The 23,315-nt window shown below is 40.6% G+C and overlaps 2 protein-coding genes across 5 annotated transcripts in view; one reads left to right on the forward strand and one right to left on the reverse strand.

Annotated features, from left to right (window-relative positions):
* Positions 1–933: 933 nt before the first annotated feature.
* On the reverse strand, positions 934–19,053 carry ncapg (non-SMC condensin I complex, subunit G). 2 transcript variants are annotated; one of them, XM_085163123.1, is made up of 22 exons: positions 18,936–19,053; positions 18,514–18,638; positions 17,791–18,033; positions 17,142–17,370; positions 16,778–16,923; positions 16,602–16,686; positions 15,677–15,869; positions 15,446–15,595; positions 13,617–13,757; positions 12,653–12,776; positions 12,269–12,358; positions 11,221–11,409; positions 10,069–10,179; positions 5,565–5,684; positions 4,585–4,827; positions 4,315–4,496; positions 4,050–4,215; positions 3,523–3,690; positions 2,018–2,141; positions 1,693–1,740; positions 1,486–1,555; positions 934–1,378 (listed from the first exon to the last, which is right to left on the reverse strand). In XM_085163123.1, exons 2-22 carry the CDS (start codon positions 18,619–18,621, stop codon positions 1,252–1,254), a joined length of 3,057 nt encoding a protein of 1,018 aa, XP_085019249.1. In that variant the 5' UTR covers positions 18,622–18,638; positions 18,936–19,053; the 3' UTR covers positions 934–1,251. The 2 variants fall into 2 exon arrangements, with proteins under 2 accessions (XP_085019249.1, XP_085019250.1); XM_085163124.1 differs by lacking the exon at positions 18,936–19,053 and adding an exon at positions 18,780–18,929.
* Positions 19,054–22,560: 3,507 nt separating this feature from the next.
* fam184b (family with sequence similarity 184 member B) overlaps positions 22,561–23,315 on the forward strand; it is a 48,949-nt gene continuing 48,194 nt past the window's right edge. The window contains exon 1 of one of the 3 annotated variants that reach the window (XM_085162732.1): positions 22,561–23,228. In XM_085162732.1, the coding sequence (XP_085018858.1) occupies positions 22,962–23,228 (267 nt within the window). In that variant the 5' untranslated portion in view covers positions 22,561–22,961. The remainder of the gene's footprint in view (positions 23,229–23,315) is intronic. The other 2 variants (XM_085162730.1, XM_085162731.1) reach the window with 2 other exon arrangements.

A 23,315-nucleotide genomic window follows, 5' to 3' on the forward strand; every position in this document is an offset into this window, starting at 1 on the left:
GTGAGTTATTCATTCATTTGTTGCTGTGGAGCCTGCATGTTCTCCCTGTCTTGCATAAGCATTGTCCCACAGGCATGTAGGGCTGGTTAATGACTCTAAATCTGCCACAGGTGACCTATTCAGAGTGTACCCTGCCTCTCACCTGATGCCAGCTTGGATTGACTCCGGCCCCTACAAACTTGAGCAGATGAATGGTTGTGTGTCTTACAGAAATAATAGGAAATGACAAAGGTCCTCATCTAGGTGTAAACCAGGGTCATTTCTATAGTAAATAAGTTCTTCAACCAGTAGTGTGGTTATTCTTGCAGTCACTGTAAACACCGTACAGGGTGTCGACATGTATTAATGTAAATAGAAAACAAAGTAAAAACAAAAATAAAGTTCCCACAAATAACTATATACCACACATTTAAGATACTCCCATATGGAGGGCCTTGAGTGCCAAAATGATTTAATACATCATTCAATTTGTTAAATTAAAACAGTTTAAACTTAAATAATTACATGTAATTTCATTTAAAACAATTATTTAATTTGGTATTTAATTCATTTTGACACTCGTGGCCCACAAGCTCAAACCAGAGGAACAATAATTATTCCTTGAAACCTCTAATTTTCATACACATACCTTTACAGGAAAAGCGTGTGATTTGATGGCAATTTTACAGAAAAATATTATTTTCCCATCTTACAGTGTAAGCATCAATCTAGCCTTTTTACATCTTTATTTAATATGTCCATCATGAATATATTAATCAATTGTCCTTTTATTTTACCAATATAAATGTAACAGGGATTGTTCTCCCTTTCTAAGATACAAGAAAAAATAAAGGCCATCAGTTAGTTGTGATTAAGTCCAACTCATTTCTTTTCCTTCTACAGTTCAAACACAATTTAGAAATACATCAACAATAAACTGTTGTAAAGAGGGAACTGGTAAGGGAATCCCAACCATTTCAAACAAAGAAAATCTAGAAAGGTCACATGGTTATTTAGGGCATTAAAACATGAACACAAAAGAAACATTTTGTCTTTGCTTCTTGTGTGAAATGGTGATTTGCTTTTTTCCCTGTTAAAGGTTATCAGGATATGTTTGCACAAAATTTTTAAAAAAGAGAACAAGCTTTGTTAAATTTGATACATTTATTTAATGACAAAACTTTAAACTGAAAATAACACAAATGTAACTAATGGGTAAATATGACTCATTGCCTGATCACTGAGTCGATACAGAAAGGTAAATCTCTTTATTCAGGACACATTGGCCTCCTGGTTGATAAGAGGGTTGAGGTCCAGCTTCGTCTTCTCTAAAGCTGCAGTCTTGGCCCTGCGTGACGGACGCACCATGGAGGCCGACTCTGGGACATTTTCTCCATCGCTGTAGCCAAAGAGATACGATGAGACGAGAAAATAAGTAAATGCACTTGTGATGAATATGTTACTGAATGGGTCTGTTTTCTATTTTGCTAAAATCAGCAAACTCGCCTCTCCTCTGACGACTCTGCCCTCCTGCTCGGCTTTTTGCCACCTTTGGCTGTGCACACTTTCCTCTGACCTGTGAAAACAAAGACTCGGGTTACCTCCCAGTGCTGACTCAACTTCTTGCCTCGGGCAGGAGAGGAGGAGCTCTAAAAATATAGCGGCACTGAATGACTGCAGTTTTAGACGAGCATATAAAAACCCCTGCATTACCTCTTTTGGGTCTCTTGGCAGATTTTGATGGATCATCTGCCGCAGCCTCTGTGGAAACAGCAAACAGAGAACTCATTTTTCTGCATTTCCGCCCTCAGCCTGCTGCATTTTTATCTAAACAAACACCGAATGGGACAGAGCGAGTCATTTTTAATCTACTTAGCAACATGCTGGTAAAGTCATGTAATCCTTTTGCAGGAGCGCTTGTCACAAATTAGCATTTTAAATCTATTTAGACACACACTCAGGAGGTAACATAAGTTGGAGATGCTCCATGGGATATCAGATGGCCATTCCTATTTAAAGTCTGTGTTTGCATACGTACCATCTGCATTGACATCCAGGGGTTGTAACGCAGTGGTGCTGAGGAGCTCAGCCTGTTCTTTTGAGTCCGCCAGCTGATAAATCATCTTCTCCAGAGCACGGAGACAGACACGATCCTTCACCACCTGAAGGAAAGGAGGAGGGAAAGGGGTGAACTTAAACAATGGGCCGTTTAACAGACAGATATGCAGGTACAGGTCTGTGCTCCACACTACATGAGCTCGGTTTGATGGACTGCTGTGAAGGTTTTTCTATATATCCTGATGATTTCTGTCTTTTGACATTCACAGACATGACACTTCCACCACTAAGGGGGAAGCATGTTAAGATGTTTTTGGACTTATAGTGCCATTTTCCTCCCGTCCTTTTAACTATTCCTCAAGAAACTTTACAACGGTGTCCTGGCAAAAGGTAAAGAGGAATACGTTTTCGTTGACTTTGATGTTTAAATGAAGATTAAACTGACTCAATCCACAATCTTGTGGTACAAGCTGGTATTACATTATAATACAGCCCGGTTTAGCTGATCTTCAACTCCACAGAAAACACATTTTGTTCATGAAGTCGGAGCTGCTGTTTTCTCCACTTTATTCTAATGAGAAGTGTAGTTAATTCTGGAAAATTTTCAACTGTTTTTAAAAACACAACATGGACCTATGATGTCGTTCATGTGTCCCATTGCAGTGGCTAATGCTATGTTCACAATCAAAGTCAAAAGCATCACACTGCTTTAATATCTTCATTTGAGACAGTGGTGCTCACAGTGCCACTCTAAATGTTACCACAACAGCTCCACCCACTTGCTGTTTAAACTTTCTGTTTGCAAGGACAAAACAAATCAGCAGAAGTTGGCTTAAAGGAAGAAGAGCTAAAAGAGCTTATTTCAGATAAACCGAGTAGCTGCACAAAGTCTTAGTATAAGGTAAATAAGGATTATTTTAAACTGTGAATCAGTCCCAGGATATAAAATATGGAGCTTGAAATGAACAGAACATGTTCAATACTTTGATTTTGTTTTTTTGGGTTGAAAACAAACAAACAAACAAACACAACAACAACAAAAAAACCCAAAGAGCTTTTTTAATTGCAATTTTCACAGCTTTAGCTATAATTTGTGATTAGTTCTCACTCGTGTTTGCGTCTTCTCTTTTTGGGTGGAGTAACTAACGAATTTCTACCCCTGTTTAAAGTTAGCTCAGAGAAAACTTTTGCGATCTCTCCCAGACCAAGCAGCTCCTGAGCATTTATAGGTCCCTCCTTCTTTATGTTCTTTTTCCTTTTCTTTGTAAAGTTTTATCAGTCTGCTGTTTTTTGGCAGTACCTTAGTTTAGCTTTTTATTTATACAACCTCATTAAGGGTTGTCCTCCAGCCCATTGTGTGGCTCCCTCAGTCTCCTTCCACCTTTTGTTTCTTCCAGGCCTTCATTTAGTTTTTTGTTGATATGGTGAGCCTGTTGCCAATATCACGCGGACTACGTTACAGTGGTGCGATAGCAGTAGGCTCACCTGTACAAGCTGCTGCAGCAGCGTCTGCAGGTCCTCCCTGACGGTCTCGTCTCTGCTGAGCTCCAGGTTGCTCAGAGTCTTTGCATAGAGGCGCACCTCGGGGGCTGTGGGGTCCTTCATCATCTCGCCACAGATACGCACAGCCATGTAGTCATGGACACACACCTCCTGAGACATACACAGGTATACAAATACAATTATTCAGAGATTAATAATAACACTCTGTTTAGGCCTTGTTGTTATTACCAGATTAAACCTTTTACAATACTTTAGAACTAAATTAAAATCTGCTCACGCTTACTTGACCTGCAGTAATTGTGTGAAACATTTTGCAGACTATTAGCTGGTATTTCAGGGAAGATGCATAACAAACGCTCAGTGAGGCAATAAAAACATCTTTGGTGTTTTCCTTGAACAGAGCCACAGACCCAACAGTAAATCCACACTCCTAATATAATAAGATTATAAATAGCTTTTTGGAATTTGGGTTTAATTTAAAATCTTCCTGAGTCTCCGATGTTTCTCACCTCAGTGTTAGTTGAAGGTTTAATGAGAGCTCCCGGGCGAGTCAGCTCAACAAAAAGCTCAACTACATTGTTGATGTCCACCTCAGCGAGCGGAGACGTCGCCGGAGCGTTCATCAGAGTCCGAACGGTCAGCAAGAAACTCTCCTCCACGACTTCCTGGTGAGCCCTGATGCATAAAAACACCATTTTGATGTCACATGATCAGCTGGGGGAGATTCCATGCCAAATAAAAGTGATCACATCACTCAACATGCACATTAGTGACCTGCTCTCGCGGGCGTAGAGCTGGAAGAAGACGCCGAGACAGTGTCGCAGGCGTATGTCGTCCTCTGTGACGGGATTGTACCACAACAGCACCAGACGGGACAGCATCTTGGCGCTGGAGATGCGGCCCGTGTACATGAGTTTGGCCAGGCCCTCCGCTGTCTCTGTCCGCAGGTCGGACACCTGAAGGATGTTCACAGCACATGTATCAGACATCTATAAACACCCACATGCATACTGTAGTTTCTGGAGTAAAATATCTCAGCCTCACCTCACTGTCCAGGAACTCTGACAGCATTACAAGGATACTCTGTGCGGTGTCCTCTGGTACGTCCGCCTTCTCCTCAGTTGCAACCGCCATGTCATCGTCCTGGTTCTCTGGTGAGGATTGGGAGGGCCGGGCCGCTTCAGTGGCAGCTGTTTCAGAGAGAAGCTGGAAGCCAAACAGCAGCAGCAGGTCGATGATGTCCCGCAGAGCACTGATACGGATCTTTACCTCATCCAGCTGAGCTATCTGGAAACACGCAGATACACACAGAGCACTTTGAATAAAGAAAGCCTTTAATTCATGTGTGTTTTTTGTCAGTGAACAAAAATGACTAGAATTACCCCCGACTCCCCTCCAGCCTGCATAATGTTGTTTATTTTGCAATTAGCTACAGTTACAAAATAACTGAATAATTAGTTTGAGCACAGCTCTTAAGCTAAAGGCGTCATGTTTAGTTTATTACATTTTTTTTTTTGATTAGCAATTATTTTATTTGCAGATAGACTGACAGTAACTGAATTATTAATGTATTTAACCTCTTAGGACCCGGCGTTCACATATGTGGACATCATTTGGGTTGTCTAGACCAAAATACTAAATTTTGCTCTACAAAGGCCTGATATCCACTTGCGAGGACATTATACTGTCACTGTTCTATCGAAAGTTAAAACGAATGTCCTCATGTGTAAATCTAATTTTTCTCTGAAACAAAAATCAGGTGAAAAAATAAAAATATCATGTAATTCTTTGTTTTTACAATCATCAGGTCCCAATCAGCCCAAATAGCAAAGAGAAATTAAAAATGCATGCCATGAAAGAGTTTGGGTCTTAGGAGGTTAATAATCATTTAATCCGATTAGAAGGAAAGCAGCAATTTAAGTGTGGAAATTATATTAAGGCTTAACTTTCTGTTCATCGTGTAGCATCCTTACACATGTAAACAAAGTGTTTCAGGTATCTGAAGCGCATCTATAAGAAGTTACCTGCAGCAGCAGGACCATGTGGGTTTTGGCTAGCTCCTTGCTGTGCAGAGCACATGTTCCTAAACACACCACAGCCATGTTGCGGACAGCAGGGTGAGCGCTTGCTATGCTGGGCAGGATCTGAGATGCAGGGAAAAAAAAAAACAGTGAAAGCAATCAATAAGGTTAACACTTAACCATTGTTAATAAACTGTGCATTGTTAGTAACAGATAAGAATAAATGATAACAGCTGTTATTTATTTACATATGTTTTGTAATAAAGACAACAACAACAACAACAACAACATTTATAAAGCACTTTCAAACAAAGTGCTGTACAACTAAAGGGATAAATAAAATAAAAGCGATACATAGCAATACAGGTAAGACACACAATACAAGTTAAAAACAATAAAAATATAAAAACTAAAAGCCATAGAATTAAGACATGTAGAATAAGGTGAACAAATGTGTCTTCAACTTAGTTTTAAAAACCTCCACAGAGCATGCCTGCCAAATATCTTGAGGGAGGTTGTTCCACAGAAACGGGGTACGAAAAGAAAAAGCACGCTCTCCAATTGTCTTTTTTCTGGCTCTAGAAACTTTTAGAAGGCCAGAGTCCTGAGATCGTAGAGCACGAGATGGAGCATAAAGGTGTAAAAGGTCGGAGAGGTATGTAGGTGCCAATCCGTTTAAAGCCTTATAGGTGAGCAGCAGGACCTTAAAATCTGCTCGAACCTGACAAGGTAGCAAATGCAGTGATCTCAGAACAGGGGTAATGTGCTCAAATTTCCCAGTTCTTGTTAAAATGCGAGCAGCTGCATTTTGCACCATCTGTAGACCTCTAAAACTTTTCTTTGGTAGGCCAGAAAGAAGAGCATTGCAATAATCAATACGGGAAGACACAAATGCATGCACAAGAACCTCTGCAGTGTCGCTTGACTAAACTTGTCTGATTCTGGCTATGTTCCTCAAATGATAAAAGGCGGTCTTTGTTATCTCTTTCACATGAGATTCAAAGGAGAGCACCATATTGAACCACACACCCAAGTTTTTTACCTTGTTCCTGCAATTTATGGCACTGTCATCAATTTTCAAGATGAAATTTTGGGACAAGTGCTGAAATTTGTGTGGCCCAATGACCATCAACTCTTTCTTATCAGTATTTAGGAGCAAGAAATTATCCGATAACCAGCCCTTAATTGTAGATAAACAACATTCTAGTTTAGAGACTTCAGCACAATTCCAATGGTTAAAGGAACATAAAGCTGAAGGTCATCAGCATAACAATGAAAGGTTACATTAAAAGAATGTAAAAGAACACCAAGAGGTAACAGGTACATAGAAAACAGCAATGGTCCAAGTACAGAGCCCTGAGGGACCCCATGCCTCACTGCACAAGTCTCGGACAGATCATTTTTAAAACTAACAGTCTGAGACATCCCAAGCGGGTAAGATCTCAGCCATGATAAAACATTTCTTGTAATTCCAATAAAATGTTCAAGCCTATCCAATAAAATGCAGTGATCCACAGTGTCAAACGCAGCACTTAGATCCAGCAGTAATAAAACTGAAGTGCGATCATTGTCTGCATTTACCAGCAGATCATTTACCACTTTGACTAAAGCTGTTTCTGTGGAGTGATTTGGTCTAAAAGCAGACTGAAATGGTTCAAACAGATTGCTTGTTGACAAATGCTCAGTGAGCTGCTTAAAAACCACTTTTTCAAAGACCTTAGACAAAAAAGACAGATGTGAGATGGGTCTATAGTTTGCGACCATGTCAACATCCAGTCCAGGCTTTTTCAAGATCGGCACTACCACAGCTGATTTAAAACATTCAGGAAAGACCCCAGTCGTCAATGAAGTATTTAAAAGAAACGGAATGTAGGGTCCTAATACTGACCACAGTTCCTTTATAACCCAGGCTGGTAGAGGATCCAAAGAACAGGTTGTACATCAAGCTGCTTTTACAACCTTAGTTAATCCAGACAGAGAAATAACCTTGAAGTCACGGACCAGTTTATCAGCACCAACAAGCAAAGCAGCCGAGTAGTCTAGTGAACAGCTTGAGGAGGGAGTAATAGGATTTCTAAGTGTTTCAGCCCTGTCTCTGAAAAATGTAAGAAAGTCATGAGCTATCAAATTAGAACAGCAGAGAGTTGACTTGCTCTCTGTAAGTTGCGACACTGTGTTGAAAAGGAGTTTTGAGTTATGTTTATGGCTCATGATGAGATTTGAGAAATAATTTGCTTTCGCTGTCGACATCGCTGATTGAAGAGAAGACAATGAGTCCTTCCAAGCCTGGAGAAATACTTCTAGTCTGGAAGATCTCCAGTGACGCTCCGCTTTTCTACAATTTCTTCTCAAGTTCAAGAGCTCCTCATTTAACCAAGGCATAGGGTTCCTTTTTTGACATTTCAGCTTCCTTACGGGAGCAACAGCAAATAGTGCTCCAAGTCATCAGGATTCACACACAATATTCTGCACAAGCTCACAGACTACCTGACCTGTCAGCACTCGTGTGTCACGCACTACATGTACGATGTTACGCTCCACACCTTAAACTTCGGACAGTTCTTGCCCAACTGATTCATGGACGGTACCAGCAGGGGCTGGTTTTATCGACTGAACCACCAACAGCTCAGCATCACTAACAAAGAAAGCTGCGAATTTAGGAGAAGCGAGTGAGTGAAACAGCATGACCCGATTCAAACCACTTTAACCTCTGTTAACCCCTGTTAGAACAAATACTGCAGATGTGCCTCATCATGACATCCATAGTACAGTGTACATTTATACGTGATATGAAAATATTGTCACTACTATGGCCATTTCTGAGAGTGCGAGCCAGCGTGTCAGTACCTAAAAAGTCTGTGTTTTATTCCCCTCATCAAAAATAAGTTATGACTGTATGACATTTTAAAAGCTGAGAAATGGTACGTGACACACTTCTGAGAATAAAACAAATAGGGTCTATGAGAAAAACACATTTGTAAAACAGAAGAAATAACACATGAATTCATTGGTCAAAAACTTCCATCTACCCTCAGTATTGAATACAGAATTATTTATTTGTTGATTGGTGACAGATGACTGTTTCTTTCTTCTTCTTCTTTTTTTGTAAACGACTTGATATGAAAATCTTCAGCTTTTAGACTTTGTGGTCTTGAGTTTTATCAGCAGCAAAAACAGTCTGTTATTTTTCTTGTGAAATCCCCTGATACCTTTTATGTGATAAATATTAAGAAAAATGAAAATGTTTGGCCAGTCTATATGCACCGATCAGACATAACATAATGGCCTAATACTGTGCTGTTCCCCCTTTTGCTGCCCAAACAGCAATAACCTGCAATGCCCAGTGTATTCAGACACCTTTCTATCAGAACAAGCATGAACCTTTTCAGCAATTTGAGCTAGAGTAGCTTGTCTGTTGGATCAGCCTTCACTCCCAACATGCATCAGTGAGCCTTGGCTGCCCCTGACCCTGTTGCTGGTTCACCACTGCAGATCGGGAACACGCCCACAACAGCTGCAGTTTTGGAGATGCTCTGCCCCAGTCGTCTAGCCATCAATATTTGGCCTTCGCCAGACTCACTCAAATCCTTACACTTTCCCATTTCTCCTGCTTCTAACACATCAACTTTGAGGACAAAATGTTTACTCACTCCCTAATATATCCCACCGACTAACAGGTGCCATGATGAAGAGATAATCAGTGCTACTTACTTCAGCCATCAGTGGTCATATTGTTACACCCGATCTGTGGATTTAGTGTCCCTTGTTTGGAGAGATGCAGTTCTGAAATGTCTTCAGGCAGTTTTGTACAAACAGGATGTTTTTTGATCATTTGATGATACGTCGGGTAATCCCTTCTTCTTCTTCTTCCTGTTCAGAGTATCCTGTGCCACATATCATCTGTGATAGCTGACGTTTATTTTGCCTTCCTGCCCGCCAGTCATGAAGCTCTTTATTCAACACTAACTTATCTTGGTCTCACAGATCTTTTTCTGGCGCCCACAGTTCCCCATAATTTGCTTTTTCTGCATCACATTTTTAACGGTTGAAATTTCAATCTGGAACTACGGGGTATCTCTTCATAGCCCGCCTCTGCTTTGCAGCTATCAGTTTGTTTCAACACACACCAAGTATAAATCGTCTGAATGAGCATCTAACTGAAGCAAAGTTTGAAGACTCAGAGAATCTGCCAGCTCTGAACCATCATCAGCTGTTTGGTTATGTGCATTGAAGTCTTTGGGAAAACCACCCTCTGGCTCCCTTCATCTGTGACCTGAATAAACTTTCATATACAGCTCATGCTCGTGTCCTAAAAAAAAAGAGGATATTTTTAAATGCTTGTTTTCTACAGGGTGGCGTCGGCTCAACACTAGCATGAAAGAAACTGACAATGGTTTCTGAAAAAAATGATGTACAAACTCAGATCTGAAAAGGCGATCCTGCTGCCTTTACTATAGATCTGCATGTTTAGTTACGACACAAACTCAAGTGCTTGTTTTGTTTTTACCAGTGAAGACATTAAGGCGCTTGTGGTTGGACCAATCCGGGTCTTGATGTTCATTTGCTTCAGCAGCTCAGCACACATCGTTAGACACCTCAAAAGAGTATCTGGATCATTCTGCAAAGCAAACAAACACATACCATATTCACCATTTCATTTTATTAAAACACATTCTTTATTTTCTGTCATATGGATGCAGGTGGCTCATATGGAGATGGATGGTCATATTAACAAGGTTTAAAATAATGAGGTGAGTCAGCAAAAAGCTCAGGCTTCTCTAAACCAGGTCAGGTCATAGTAATTTCAGTTCATGGGTCACATACAGACAGATCTGATCTCCAGTGGGATGCACTAGTAAACTATTGCATCACACCCCATTTATTTAAAAAACAACAACGAGGACAAAAATTGTCTTTATGACTCAGCTTGTTGGGATCTAAAAATACTGAAATTATTATAAACTTTGTAACTAGTGCTGTCAGCTTTAATCTCGTTAAAATGACGCTAACGCTGCAAATCTTCATCAGCAAGTTAGTGCGGCTCGCCCTGTGCGTGGGGCTGCGCGGTGTCAACGCATTAGCTCTTTAAATCGTTAGCACTGTGCAGCCCCACGCACGGGGCAATCGGCACTAGCTTGCTAACGGAGATTTACCAAGTTAATGCGGTTATGGCATTAACATCATTTTAATGAGATCCACGCTGACAGCGATTTGGGGTAGCCATCATGCAGCTCTGGCCCTGAGCTCACTAACTCCACCCCATGGAAACTTGGCACCAATATGTAGAAATATTTGGTTATTATCGCAACTTCATGAATCAAAAATTCAGGCTATTTTCTCCATTTTAAGTTATTTTCTCGGAAGTTTGAGTGATTGTGTCAAAATACTGAGATAATATCCAGAAATTTTGACTTAGAGTTGGCATTTTTCCCTCCAGTGGCAGAAGCAAGCCCCCATACCTCCTGTCTGCTTGGGAAACCTTCACCTTACAAGGGGTAACAAATCAGAGCTGGCATAAACAGGGGGTTGCCTTAAAAGGAGAGGTCCATAAATGGCTTTTTTCAGACAGTGAATGCCCCAAGGGTCCATGAATGGAGCTAGAGCTGAGCAAAAACTGTACATTTAAATGCAGAGGTGATGTTTCTGTGTAGTTATATACCTTCTCTGTGCGGACCTCCTTGTCAGCCACTTGGTTGCTTTCCGCAATGTCCTGGAGAATCTGGTTCCTGTGATTTTCCAGATCTGTGATGGAGTTCTTCAGCTCTGCCGCCTGGCTGAACTCCTGGGCGGAGATGCAGTCCTCCAGAGTTTGTTTAGCCTCTAAGATACGCACCTTCACTTCTGCAAGCTGGGAGTGAAAAGAGGGAAAGAAAAACAAAAAAACAAAAAACACAAACAGGTCAGACAATAAAAATAAGAGGCGAGGGTCATTCTTCAGCTGAAGCACACTCAAGAGAGGACTGTTGAGATGGAAAACTGCACCTCCGCAAACAGGAAAAACAACAGCTGATGCTCTGGGAGAGGCTACAGCCCTCTGGAGCCTTCTTTGCCTTTACTCACTGAAGAATAAAAAGATGGGAGAGACCAGGTGCACAGAGTGGACAGAGTAAGTGAACACCTGGGCTAGGATTAACTTTCTCAACAGCCATTTTGAATCCAACAGATTTCAGTATTTAGTGAGGAAACTAAGGTATAGGAGACAGATTAACAGTCACAACCTAGAGTAATTCCCTCAGAGCGTACGTGTGCATGGAGCTTAAGCAAAGGGAATGAAGCAAAGAAGGGAGAGCTAATGAACCAGGATTTACCAGGCAAAGATACGTTTAGCGTACATGACATTCACCATCCACCCCGCTAGTTTAAGTGAGCTTGGCCTTAAATATAAACCATCTGCCAGCTGGAAGTAGAGCAGGACAAAGAAACAGAAAGGGAAGGAATATAAATGGAGCAAAAAAAAAAAAAACACAAAAAAAAACACAAAAATCCAACTAATTAAGGAATTATTAGACAGTAATCTGGTCGTAAGTCTACATGGTGTCCTTTAATAGAAAGGGATTTTTTTGTCACCTTCTGACTTTTAACTTCTATGAAGTAGAATTGTGCAAAGACGCTGTTTAGCTCTTCTATTTAATCACAGTGAGACAACTGGACGGGTTTCCAGAATCAAATCGCTTCTGGGCGTTTTCATTTGGCAGAGTGTCACCCACCTGGACCTGCTGCCGGCGTTTCTCGTTCTCATCCACTGGCTGACTGGCCGCTGTGATGGGCTCCCTCACGTCGGAGATGATTTCTGCCACCTGTGCGACACAAAGCCAGCTCATTTAAACATCAATCTGAGGGTCAATGATGCCACAGCTGAGAGGAAACCTGCTATATTTTCTGACACGTCAAACAAAAAGACCCCGGTGTGTGCCCATCTGGAACCACTGATAAATAATTACAGCCTTTATCATTTCATTTCTGACTAATTGCTCTGTCAGCTGGATTCATAAAGGGCAGTGACATTCATATTTCCCCTCGTGTGCAAAAAGGGAGTTTAGATAACACGACAACTGACTATACAGTGAAGTTCATGTTTAAGCCTAACTTACAGTTTGGATGCGTCTGTGGTCATCGGAGATGAGGTTGAGGAGCTTCTCAGTGAGGAGGAAGACCAGAGAGGAGGGAGTCTGAGGAAGAGCCAACATGTCCTGCAGGACAGCCAGCACACGCTTCCTACGAACACACACAGCTCAACCGTTAAATGAATAAACGGACTTCAAAAAACGAACATTATGGATCTCCTACCAAATTAATTAAGTCTTATATATAAACAAGAGCAGTCTCAGAGTCGCAAGCCTGAAAACTACTAACATTCACAGACACACTCACACCATTCACACAGAATGGAGGAGTCGAAGATAAAGCCAGTGACCTTCACATTATTAGATGACCCGCTCTACACCCTAAGCCTCAAGCTGCCACTACGAACCAGAGTCTAGTTCCAAACCTAGACTGACTGCACCAGTTTATTACTTCCGAGGGATGAAACCCGAAAGTAAAATTTCATGCAAATCTGACCAAAGCCTCCTGAGCTATCCAGATAAACAGACAGGCAAACGAATCAAAACAATGTTTAATTTAATATTTAACCAACCAGTCAGCTCACTGTCTAACCTGTCACATCAACTAATCTGGGTCTGAAATGTATTAATTAATTTATCTATTAGCTGCCTGTCAGAAAATAATCTTTACTTGCAGTCATTTCTCAAACAAAGAAAAGACAATACTTTCTTGTATGAGTTTTGCCAATATGAAGATCTTATACACTTGTTTCTTATTTCTGGCCTGGTGTTTGGGTAGGAAACATCAGAAGTGGGCTCTAAAAGACTTTTTTTTTTTTTTTTTTAAATATACCATTTTGAGCCATATTTGTTAGGACATGCTGATTAATGAAATACCAGACTGTTTGCATCACCCTCCAAAAACATCCTTCCTCTTTCCCAGCTGATTTCCACATGCATTTTAAGGTATTTTGCATCCGATTCACATTCCTCAACCTTGTTCTCATCTTACCTGCCACCCTCCTCGTTGGTGTCCAGACAACCGATGAGATGGATGAGCTGTTGCGAGATGAACTCTTTGGTCATGACAAGCTCCACTTGGTTAAAGTCGGCCCTCTGCTCCTCGGACAGCACAGGCACGGCCTTCAGATATCTACAACAGTCAGAGTCAGACAACAGCAGTTCTCAGAGCCCATTCATTTAGAATAATTCAGATACTCTGACAGCATAAACAAAATTAACGCTTCTCCCAAATGTCACACAGCAGAGTCAGTTATCAGTCAGCGGTGGAGTGACTTTTAACCAACCAGCTACTTGTCACCTCTCTCAAATTAATATACCCATTTTACGAGGAGACAAATGTTAGATTTGCCAATTAGTTAAATCAAATTCATTTGCAGAGCATATCACACGTCAGTATTTCACACACCTACATACACAAGCACTAGACTGTCAGTGCACAGCAAGGGTAGCAGATGAGCTGTCAGTCTGCTTGAGTATGGCAAAAATCAGCTATGATCACTTGGATCACTACTGAGATCGTGATTACCCACAGACTTTGGAAAAAATAGAACTTTATAAAGTGGATTTCTTTGGACTATAGATATCACTCAAATAAAAAAACAAATAAAAAGCTTTGGCTTACACAGCTTGGCAGAGAGTTAGGAGCATAAAGCACCACGATACCAATTTAGGGAAGAAAACCAAACAGCAACATCGTTACAAAAATAATGCGGTGCAATAATTGTCTGGTTTTCATATTTGCTGAAAACCACAACTGTTACTAAAAAAGATAAAAGTCTAAAGGATTACAAAAAGAAACCTGCTGCGGCAAGTGAGATAACTTATCTGTATAATTAACTTGTTAATAAACAAAAGACACAGAAAACATCAATTTAACAAGGACTGCGAAGGATAATGGTACCCATCAAAAGCAAATGACATTATTTTAAAAAAATAAACATGAAGGTGGATATGTCGTGCTTTTCTTTATTGTTCCACTGGTGCATGTTCAAATTAAACATGGCAAAAGTTTCAACTAATGGGTTCAGTGTGAGTGTTTTGAAGTCCATGCAAGTTCAGGCTTCAGGCTGCTCTAAACATGAGCTCCAAATATCGATCCGGTATTTGGTCAGTTATCGGTGACAACGTGACAATCTGTGGAGAGTGGGAGAGCTAATGGCAACGCAACAACAGCATGGAGTTGTTTCACTTAAGCTACACTAACTACTTTTATTTGTTTAATTTAATTTAACTGCAAATTGTGGACATTTCAGCTGCTATGACTAAAAAGTCCTAATGAACTCTTTCTCACAACTGGAAAAAGTTGGATTGGTACATACCTGGATTGGATTGTACTTGACCTGCTGCACACTAAGGGCATGTTAAACTGATTACTACTGTTTTTAAAGTATCACGTTTTACTCTTGTAAATGAAAACACACCCATTTTTATGTGCACTGACCATGAGCAAAGCAGGTTAACTTGTCTGGACGTAAAACTATATTTTATAATAGCCAGGTGAAGTTTAACAAAAAGCAGTCAGTTAGCCTTGCTGTTATATAAGCTTTGAGTTAGCCACACAGTTACATACAGAAGGAGCTCCTCTGAGAACACCGGACCTGCCTTCAGATACCTAGAGTTACAACACAATCATTATGGCAACTGTATTTTTTTTTTTTCAAATAAAACACTACAAAGTAACTAAAAGCACATTAAGTGCCCAATAAAATATTCCATAAATTCCACCAATATGAAAAGTTACTGGGTCCAGAATTTACACAGCACAGCAATAAGCAAGAAAACCACAATTTATAATCCAATAACAGTGGCTCTTCTTACCCACATAGGTAGTCGGCATAAGTGGCTGCATCTGGCAATACTTGCTCCAGCATTTCATCACCATCATCTCCTTTACTCCTGATGAACTCACACAGAGCTCTCCAGTAAAGCACATTTTCACAGGTCAGACTGTCCTTTGGGATCAGCCTCCTGTTAAAAAACACACACAATGATCTCCAACTTCAGACATTTTATTTATTATTTGTTAGACAGAGGGAGAAGTGGGAGTACCTGTTGTCGAGCTCTACTTGGTTCTGCAGCAGCTCTTCAGTCGGGATGTTTTTGAAGATCGCTTTCAGGGTCTCCAGAGCTGTTTCTGCGCAGTTTTCCACATCCAGCCTATGGAGCAGTTCAATGATGTTCCCGTCCAGCCGAAGCAGCCAGGCCGGTAACAAACGAGAACAAACCACCTCCCTTACCGCTTCTGAAAAGCACACAGGCTATCAGACACATATACAGCAGGACCATTCCTATCAATCAAACAAAAATACTAGCGGTGCCCAGTTCAGCACACTAGCAGATACACCTATGGTATCAATTTGAAACTCTTAGGTCACTTTATTCTCAAGTTATCACATTTACAAGATTTTCAGAAAACTTGACCTCTGATCTTCTGGTCAAGATCACTGAGATTTAAACTCGTCCGAGATTTTTAGTAAATTCACTTATGTTACCAATTTCAAAATCCAAGGCAACTTCCTTCTCGAGTTATTGCCTTCACAAGATTTTCAGAAAACCTGACATCAAGGTCAAGGTCACAGATTCAAATTCTGAGATAGATACACTTCTGGTATCATTTTGAAAGCCCCACGTTGCTTCGATGTCGAGTTATCGAATTCACAAACTTGGATGTCAAAGTTCGATACCCCATCAGCCTTTAAAAGCCGAGGGGTAAAAAAGGGCTCAACTTCTCCAATGTGTTTTTCATTTTATATTTGGTAAAGAAATCTCTTTAAATTTTAGATCACTCATTATTCCAAAGAGCTTTTTGCTGTGTAAACAAACATTTTTGACAATGAAGAAAAGATAACTGGTGTATTACTAATTAAAACAATAAGAAGCAGCTTTGATTAGGGTTTTGCGTTACTTTAAGTGCAACTTTTGAAGTTGCATCTGTATAAAAGTAGTATTATTTAACCACAAAAATCAGTGTTACCTGAGGTGTCATGGAGGCCCTGCTGCAGTAGGCTTACTCTCTGTGCAATGCTAAGGGCTTTAATGTGAACTTTGTCAGCCAGAACCTTAAATAGAAACATACATTGAAGTTTTAGTGCAAATCTCCGTAATCAACCAGCCCTTGCAGTGGATACATATTTTTACATTCATAGGTACCTGATACGCCAACTTGCGGACATTTTCTTTGATGTCTCGAGTGCGCTTGAGTACTTTGAGGAGTGTCCGAGGGGACATTGCAATGCAGGACAGAACGGCACGTCGCACCTCGGCATTAGTATCATTTTCCAGAATCAACATAAACGCTAGAAAGAGGAGAAAATAATTCCGAAGTTAGAATGACAGTAACAAAGATACACAAACAAATAAAAAAACAAACAAAAACACGTGACAATAATTACTTTCTAAGGAGTGAGATTCAAGAGAAGATTAAGAATTTAAGACCATGTAGAGGATGGGGATTCAACACATAATTTTAGATAATAAGTCACAGATTTCAGCATTTAAAAAACAAAAAACAAACCATTGATGGTTGGACAGTCTGGATCTGTTGGCTGCTGAAGGCGGGTCATGGCCAAAGCAGCCTGAATCCTCACATTGGGGAATTTGTCAGTGACACGGACCAACATGGCTTGGTGGATGCGATCAAAGAGATCGTCGTCAATCTGTGCATTCTCAGCCATACTGCCCAGCAACTTGTTGATCAGCTGACACGCTCTGAAACGTACTGCATGACTATTGGCTTTGTGGGACTGAGAAGAAAGAAAGGCAGAAAACGAGATGAGATGGTCATTAGAATAAAACCGAAAGGCACAAAACTCTGATTAGGAGGGAAAAGGCAGAGATACAAGAGTAATTGTGAACATGGATTGGATCAGGATAAGTGCATGAGGAAAAACAGATGTGAATACATAAGGAATAGAAAGAAGTCATATGGGAAACCACAAAATAAAATTGAGAGGCAGTATAGACAAGAATCACATCAAAGCCTTTGTGTTCAAAAAGTCAGCAAAATCAGAAATGAACAAGTTTTAATTTTTGTGGTTAACAGATTTGTTTAAAAAAGAAAAAAAGGATACATTTTTAACAAATCATCATCAATAGGTCAAGAATTTGCTGGTCAAATTTGCTTGCCAAAAAACAGGCATAAACTAGGATTATAATGTTCATACCTCCAACAGAAAGTTGAAGATGAAACTCAGAAATGGATGATCGTCCTCAGCATCATCATCTTCTTCTTCTTCCTCTTGTTGCTGCTCCCCCTCCTCGTTTGTTTTAGGTGGAGACTGGAAACTTGCAGCAAACCTCGCAACAAACTCAATGACGTTTTCAACTGCAGGTTCACGCTTGTAGACAATCATTGCATACTTCAGGTAGTGCGCAAACTCCTCATGGAACAGTGATTTATCCTCAAGCTGAGGGAAGAGACAGAGGAAAGAAGGGTCCATGCTTATGAGATCAATAATAAGAACCCAGGTCAACTGAAAAACTTATTTAACAATCCAGACATCTCAGCTAATCTGAGATTAGTATGCTTTCTGTCAAACAGTTTAACACAAACAGCTTGCAAGCACTTCAAACTTCCAGAAACTTGAGGAAGAAAGAAGAAAGATGGAGCTGCCAGACAGGAGAAAAAGAGGAAGACCACAGAGAAGATTCAAGCACGTAGTAAAAGAGGATATACAGAGAGTACCGATAGATGTGACGGAGAATGAAAACCTGTGTACAAGCTTTAATTTCACTTTACTGTATTTCTTCCATATCTAAGAAGAAAGCGCATTTATACATTCTCGTATAAACTGGGTTATTTTATCATATTAAACAATGCACTCATTAATCCAGGATAATGTGAAAGATGTTTAGGAAGAGACTGATAAGAAAGCATTATCTCGTACCTTGTTATAACGGCTCTTGAGGCTCGCCACCAGCTTTGCCTTGTTATTGTGGCCCTTCTGAGCTCGCTGAAACGCCTCCTTGATGTCTATTTCGTTGTCCGCCGTCATCTTTCCTTCGCAGAAACCTAAACGAATACAGACAGCGATACAATGAGCCGAAGCAGGCTTACCTAGAGTAAACTCTGCTGTCAGAAATGTCTCTATTAGCTAGCAGTAAAGGAAGCCGCCTGATGGTCTCTGGTGTCTCATTAGCTTCCTAAACCCACCTCGAGAGAATTACCAGTGAAACAAGAGCCGAGAAAAAAACAACGCAACGTAATTAAGTCACGCACAACGAAGTCCCTAGAGAAGCGTTTTATAATTATCAGACATGAAAAGTAGTATTAAAGCCAAAAACTTAACGCGTGAGCTTTAAAACGTACCTCTTGGTTGGTTTTCTTCGCAGCGAACAACCGCCTGTTTTTGAATTTTACTCTCGCGAGAACTGAGATGTTTGCGTACGTACGTACGTCACGTGTATGGTTTATCCCTGTGTATGCCAAGCGGGTAAGCTATTCTCTGGAGACAAAAAAATAATTTATTTATTTATTTAATCTGATAATCGAACAATGGATATTTGACCTCTTGTCGCTGCCATATTACAATAATTGTTTTAATGAGAAAACAACATAATAAAAGCTTCTCAAATGTTTAAATTAAAATGAGCTTGTTTCTGCCACTAAAAATAATAATAATTAATTAAATAAAAAAATTTAAAAATGCAATCCGGCTTTCTAACTCAAAATTCTGAGTAAATAAATTTAAATTTTGAAATACTAGCCCAAAAGTTTGACTTATGGATGCCAGTATGTATGTATGCCTAATATGTTAGTCAAATATCATTATCAGTTTGTTGAATTCAATCAACCCATTGGCAAATAAGATGGCAACTGAATGATGCTGGATGTCATAATAATGTTTTACTGGGGAAATATTAAAATATAGTGTGATGAAGATATTTGGAGATTTTATTCTATAGATCAAACCCACTTAGAAAACACTGATGGCTTTTTTCACAGTTCTGAAATATTTAACAGATTTTGTAGACATGCAAAAATGTAATTTAAGCGTATTTTTTGATTTCCTCTGCATTATGTTTATACTTCAAAATGGCATTAGACTAATAATTATTAGTTGAGTTCTTGTGTTTGTTTGTTTTGCTAACCCTTACCCCTTTTTTTAACTTTATTTAGCTTGGTTTCCTGCAAGGAACTAACTGAGGTGACTAACCACTTTTATGAAAGCATCTCTTTTACTTTATAACAACCATATTAGTTCGACTGAAAACTTATTCTCCTTAAAACTATATAAATACATTAGGTAATCATGTGGATGAATTTCTGTTGTACTGATGTTTATAATTTAACCCATATGTATAATATATTTGTCATTATCATGCAGCCAGTGTCCAGGGCCACAGCTGCTGGACAGCTGTGGAGGGGACAGCTCACCCATAAGGAGGGCAGAAACATGCTTCTGCACAGGCAGAGAGGGCTCCTTATTTTATGGCATCTATTTTTGGAAATTAATTTAATATAGATGGCACTGTCAGACTGTTTGCTTTAGACCTGTGTGCATGTAGGCCAGGGATTATCATGAAGGTGTATTATCTTATTAAATATTTATACAATACAGGGACAAACTATCCCTGCATTAGACCACATAGCTACAGCATCGGAAGCCAGTGGGATGAAAAATACCCCAGTGTATGTCTGTAAATCCTGCAAAGGTGGCAAGAAATTGTTTGACATTCAAACTCTGAATTAACTGTAAGGTAATAAACACAGTGACTTATCATTTAGGCCTACATATTTAAAGGCTTGGTTAGCTGCTCCTAGTTTCTCCTGTTTGTTTGAGATTATGATACATAATGTGAACCACCAAAGAACGTGGCCCAATAATCAGTTTGTTTCAAACAAACTGGGCTGTCATTAGATCAAAACTGGATTTATAAAGGTGGCACAGCAACACACACTCTCTCCTGGGGAACATTTAGAAAAATGTTTAAGAGGAATGTTTCAGAAACGGAGAGATTTAGGCCCAAGACGGTGCGAGTCAACTGTGTCCAACAAAATTATCAGAAAAACGTAAGTGGCACAGAAGGTCTGGCCAAAGCAGGTATTATCCTACCAAACTGCTCTGTCATAAATGTTTGTATATGTCTGTGCTTGAATAACACTCAGATGTGAGAGGGTTGATGCAAACAGCCTAAACAGGGAGGATGTTATAATGGTTAAGTTGGCTTTATCATGTCCACTTTGTGCCATAATTCACTGGCACTGTGGAAATAGGAAACAAAAATGAGATTTTCATGCTCACCCACAAACTAGCAATGGTAGATTTCTACCTCTTCCTGAACTTGGTTTTGCTGGAGGTCTCCTCTAATTAAGGAGATGTTCTTCTCATCATTGTCGAGGGTGTGCTCATAGGAGGACCATCTGCTTGCTGAGTTTGTCTAATATTGTAGTCTTTACCTCACAATATAAAACGCCTTGAGAAAACTGCTTTTTTTGTATGTGAAGGGTTAGTTTAATTGAATTGTATATTTTTCTCATTTTTATTGTTGCTTATTTGTGACACTTTTTATGCAAACAGCTAAAGCCAAAGGTTTTCTGACGATCTGAAAAAGTGCCATATTATCTCAGGTATCATATCTCACCCTTCTCCAGAATAACCACACACATTTGAGTTGATCCTATCATATCAGGGTTTACTTCAGCATCAGCTTAAAGGCCAAGATGTCAAAAATCTTGCATTAGAAATTGAAGATTTGAACTTAAAAGACAGTGTTCAATAATTAACTCAAGCACTTTAACAGATAACGTGCCTCACAGGCTCAACTTTATCTGTAGATTCATCGCATTTATAAAAAGGATACAAGGACCAAAAATGATCTCTCCTTAGATAAACACAATTACAAAAACTAGACACCTCAGAATATGACATTTATCCTACGTTGTGACTGCCTGCCCTCTCCACGTCCTTTCCTCCTTGGACCCCTGTGTTTTGTCATTCATTCTGTCTTCTGTGTGTATATATAGCCCTGCCCACTTTGGGAAGGGGTGAGGCACCCACCACATTGAAATGTGATCCCCACCTCCAAACATATTGTGCTATTATATCGATGCCATCACAGACAAAAAATGCAGATAAATTACAACCGGAAAAACTGTTTTCTCCCCGTCAACACATCACTGAAAATGTATATCTGTATAATGTTAAATAATATTACATGCAGTAAAATCTATTGGTTTAACAGCCTGGTTTTGAACGATGGACATCCTCTCACGTACCTTTCCTTAATTTCTTTACTGTGCAAAAAAAAAAGAAGAGTCCACTGTATTTTTGTCAGTAGTTACCTTGCACATTAAAATCATTACAATTCACTGGATTTTCAACCAGTTTCAAGTGATTTTTAGTTCTGAAAGCATATTCTGATTTCCCATGAGCTCCCTCTGGTCGGTTATAACCCTTGAAAAAAAAATCATGTTAATGCCCCTGCATTTGGATCCTCTCATTACATCCTGACATTCTACTGCATTTTTTTTAAAACCTGTCTCTGTCAGTCCACCAAACGCTATGAAAAACCGCAGCAACACATTTCTGGAGCAGGCTACACCTTTAAGGTGGAGAAATGAATATTTAGTAAATGGAGTCCACTCGTATAGTGAGTCACTGCGCTCTCATTTGCTTGCACACTCTTAAATAAGGGTTTTCTTTGAGACAACGAGTTGTGCATGTGTACTTGGAAAGTAGTGTGTTTAAGAAACAAATGACTGTGTGGGAAGTTCCTTCATCTGTGCTAATCCACCCTTTATAGTGAGTGCTAGTAGTTGTTCTTTTTTTTTCAATGAAATCAGTCCACAATCAAAGCATGTGGTTTATCGTGTGCTCGTATTAGTCCACAGCAACTGACACTGCCCTCAGTGCTTCCCTTTTATCTGACTGATGGAGTAAAATCACACGACTGGACCCCAGAGACCCCCTCCTCCTCCACCACCTCCCATCCGCGCGCTGATCGGCATTGATACAGCAGCTCCGGTAGGGGCGGGGCAGCACTGCAGCAGTGCGCCTCTCGAGCTGTCTCCGGTAATGTTCCATAGGATACGCACGCCCCGCTCCGCCCCTGCCGCGAGACAGGTGGTCGGACTGTACGCCTTCATCCTCCAGCGCTCCCTGTTAGACTAAGAAGGAGGAAAAAAATCCGTTGACAACAGGGAAAGGATCGGTCGGCGCGAGCGCGTCCCCGATGGACTTCCAGCGTGTGACCTCGGCGATCACCGGGCGGGCAGCAGGAGAGGGGGGCAACAACGGGAACGCACGAGGAGAGCCCCGGCGATTTACTCCCAAATGTTTTGCAGCGGATTACTCGAGATGCCGTTCGCGGGAGAGGGTGTGCCGACGGGGGAATGAGATGCGCAAGTAAAAAAGTTGACACGATTTCTGGTGGGGATTTTCATCTGCGAGGCGGCCGGATCATTTCTGACTATCCTCCGGGCTGGGAAGTTCCCCTGGGGGGCTTCGTTATGGCTTCAGGCGCCGGTAAGGCTGCACAGCCCCCTGGGCCGGGCTCCGCCGTTAACGGGACTGCGGCAGAGTTCTCCAACATCGAGCAGGAGCTGTACGACTATCAAATGCACAGCAAGATGTGCAAGAAGATCGCTCAGCTCACCAAGGTAAGACCCGCCGGTGACACCGAGAGAGGGAGGGAGGCGCGCCGCCCGGATGTCACTCCTGTCAGGCTGACTGATGATCCGCTGGCT

The sequence above is a fragment of the Neolamprologus multifasciatus genome, chromosome 6 (genome assembly GCF_963576455.1).
Source record: "Neolamprologus multifasciatus chromosome 6, fNeoMul1.2, whole genome shotgun sequence".
NCBI classification, from domain to species: Eukaryota; Metazoa; Chordata; class Actinopteri; order Cichliformes; family Cichlidae; genus Neolamprologus; species Neolamprologus multifasciatus.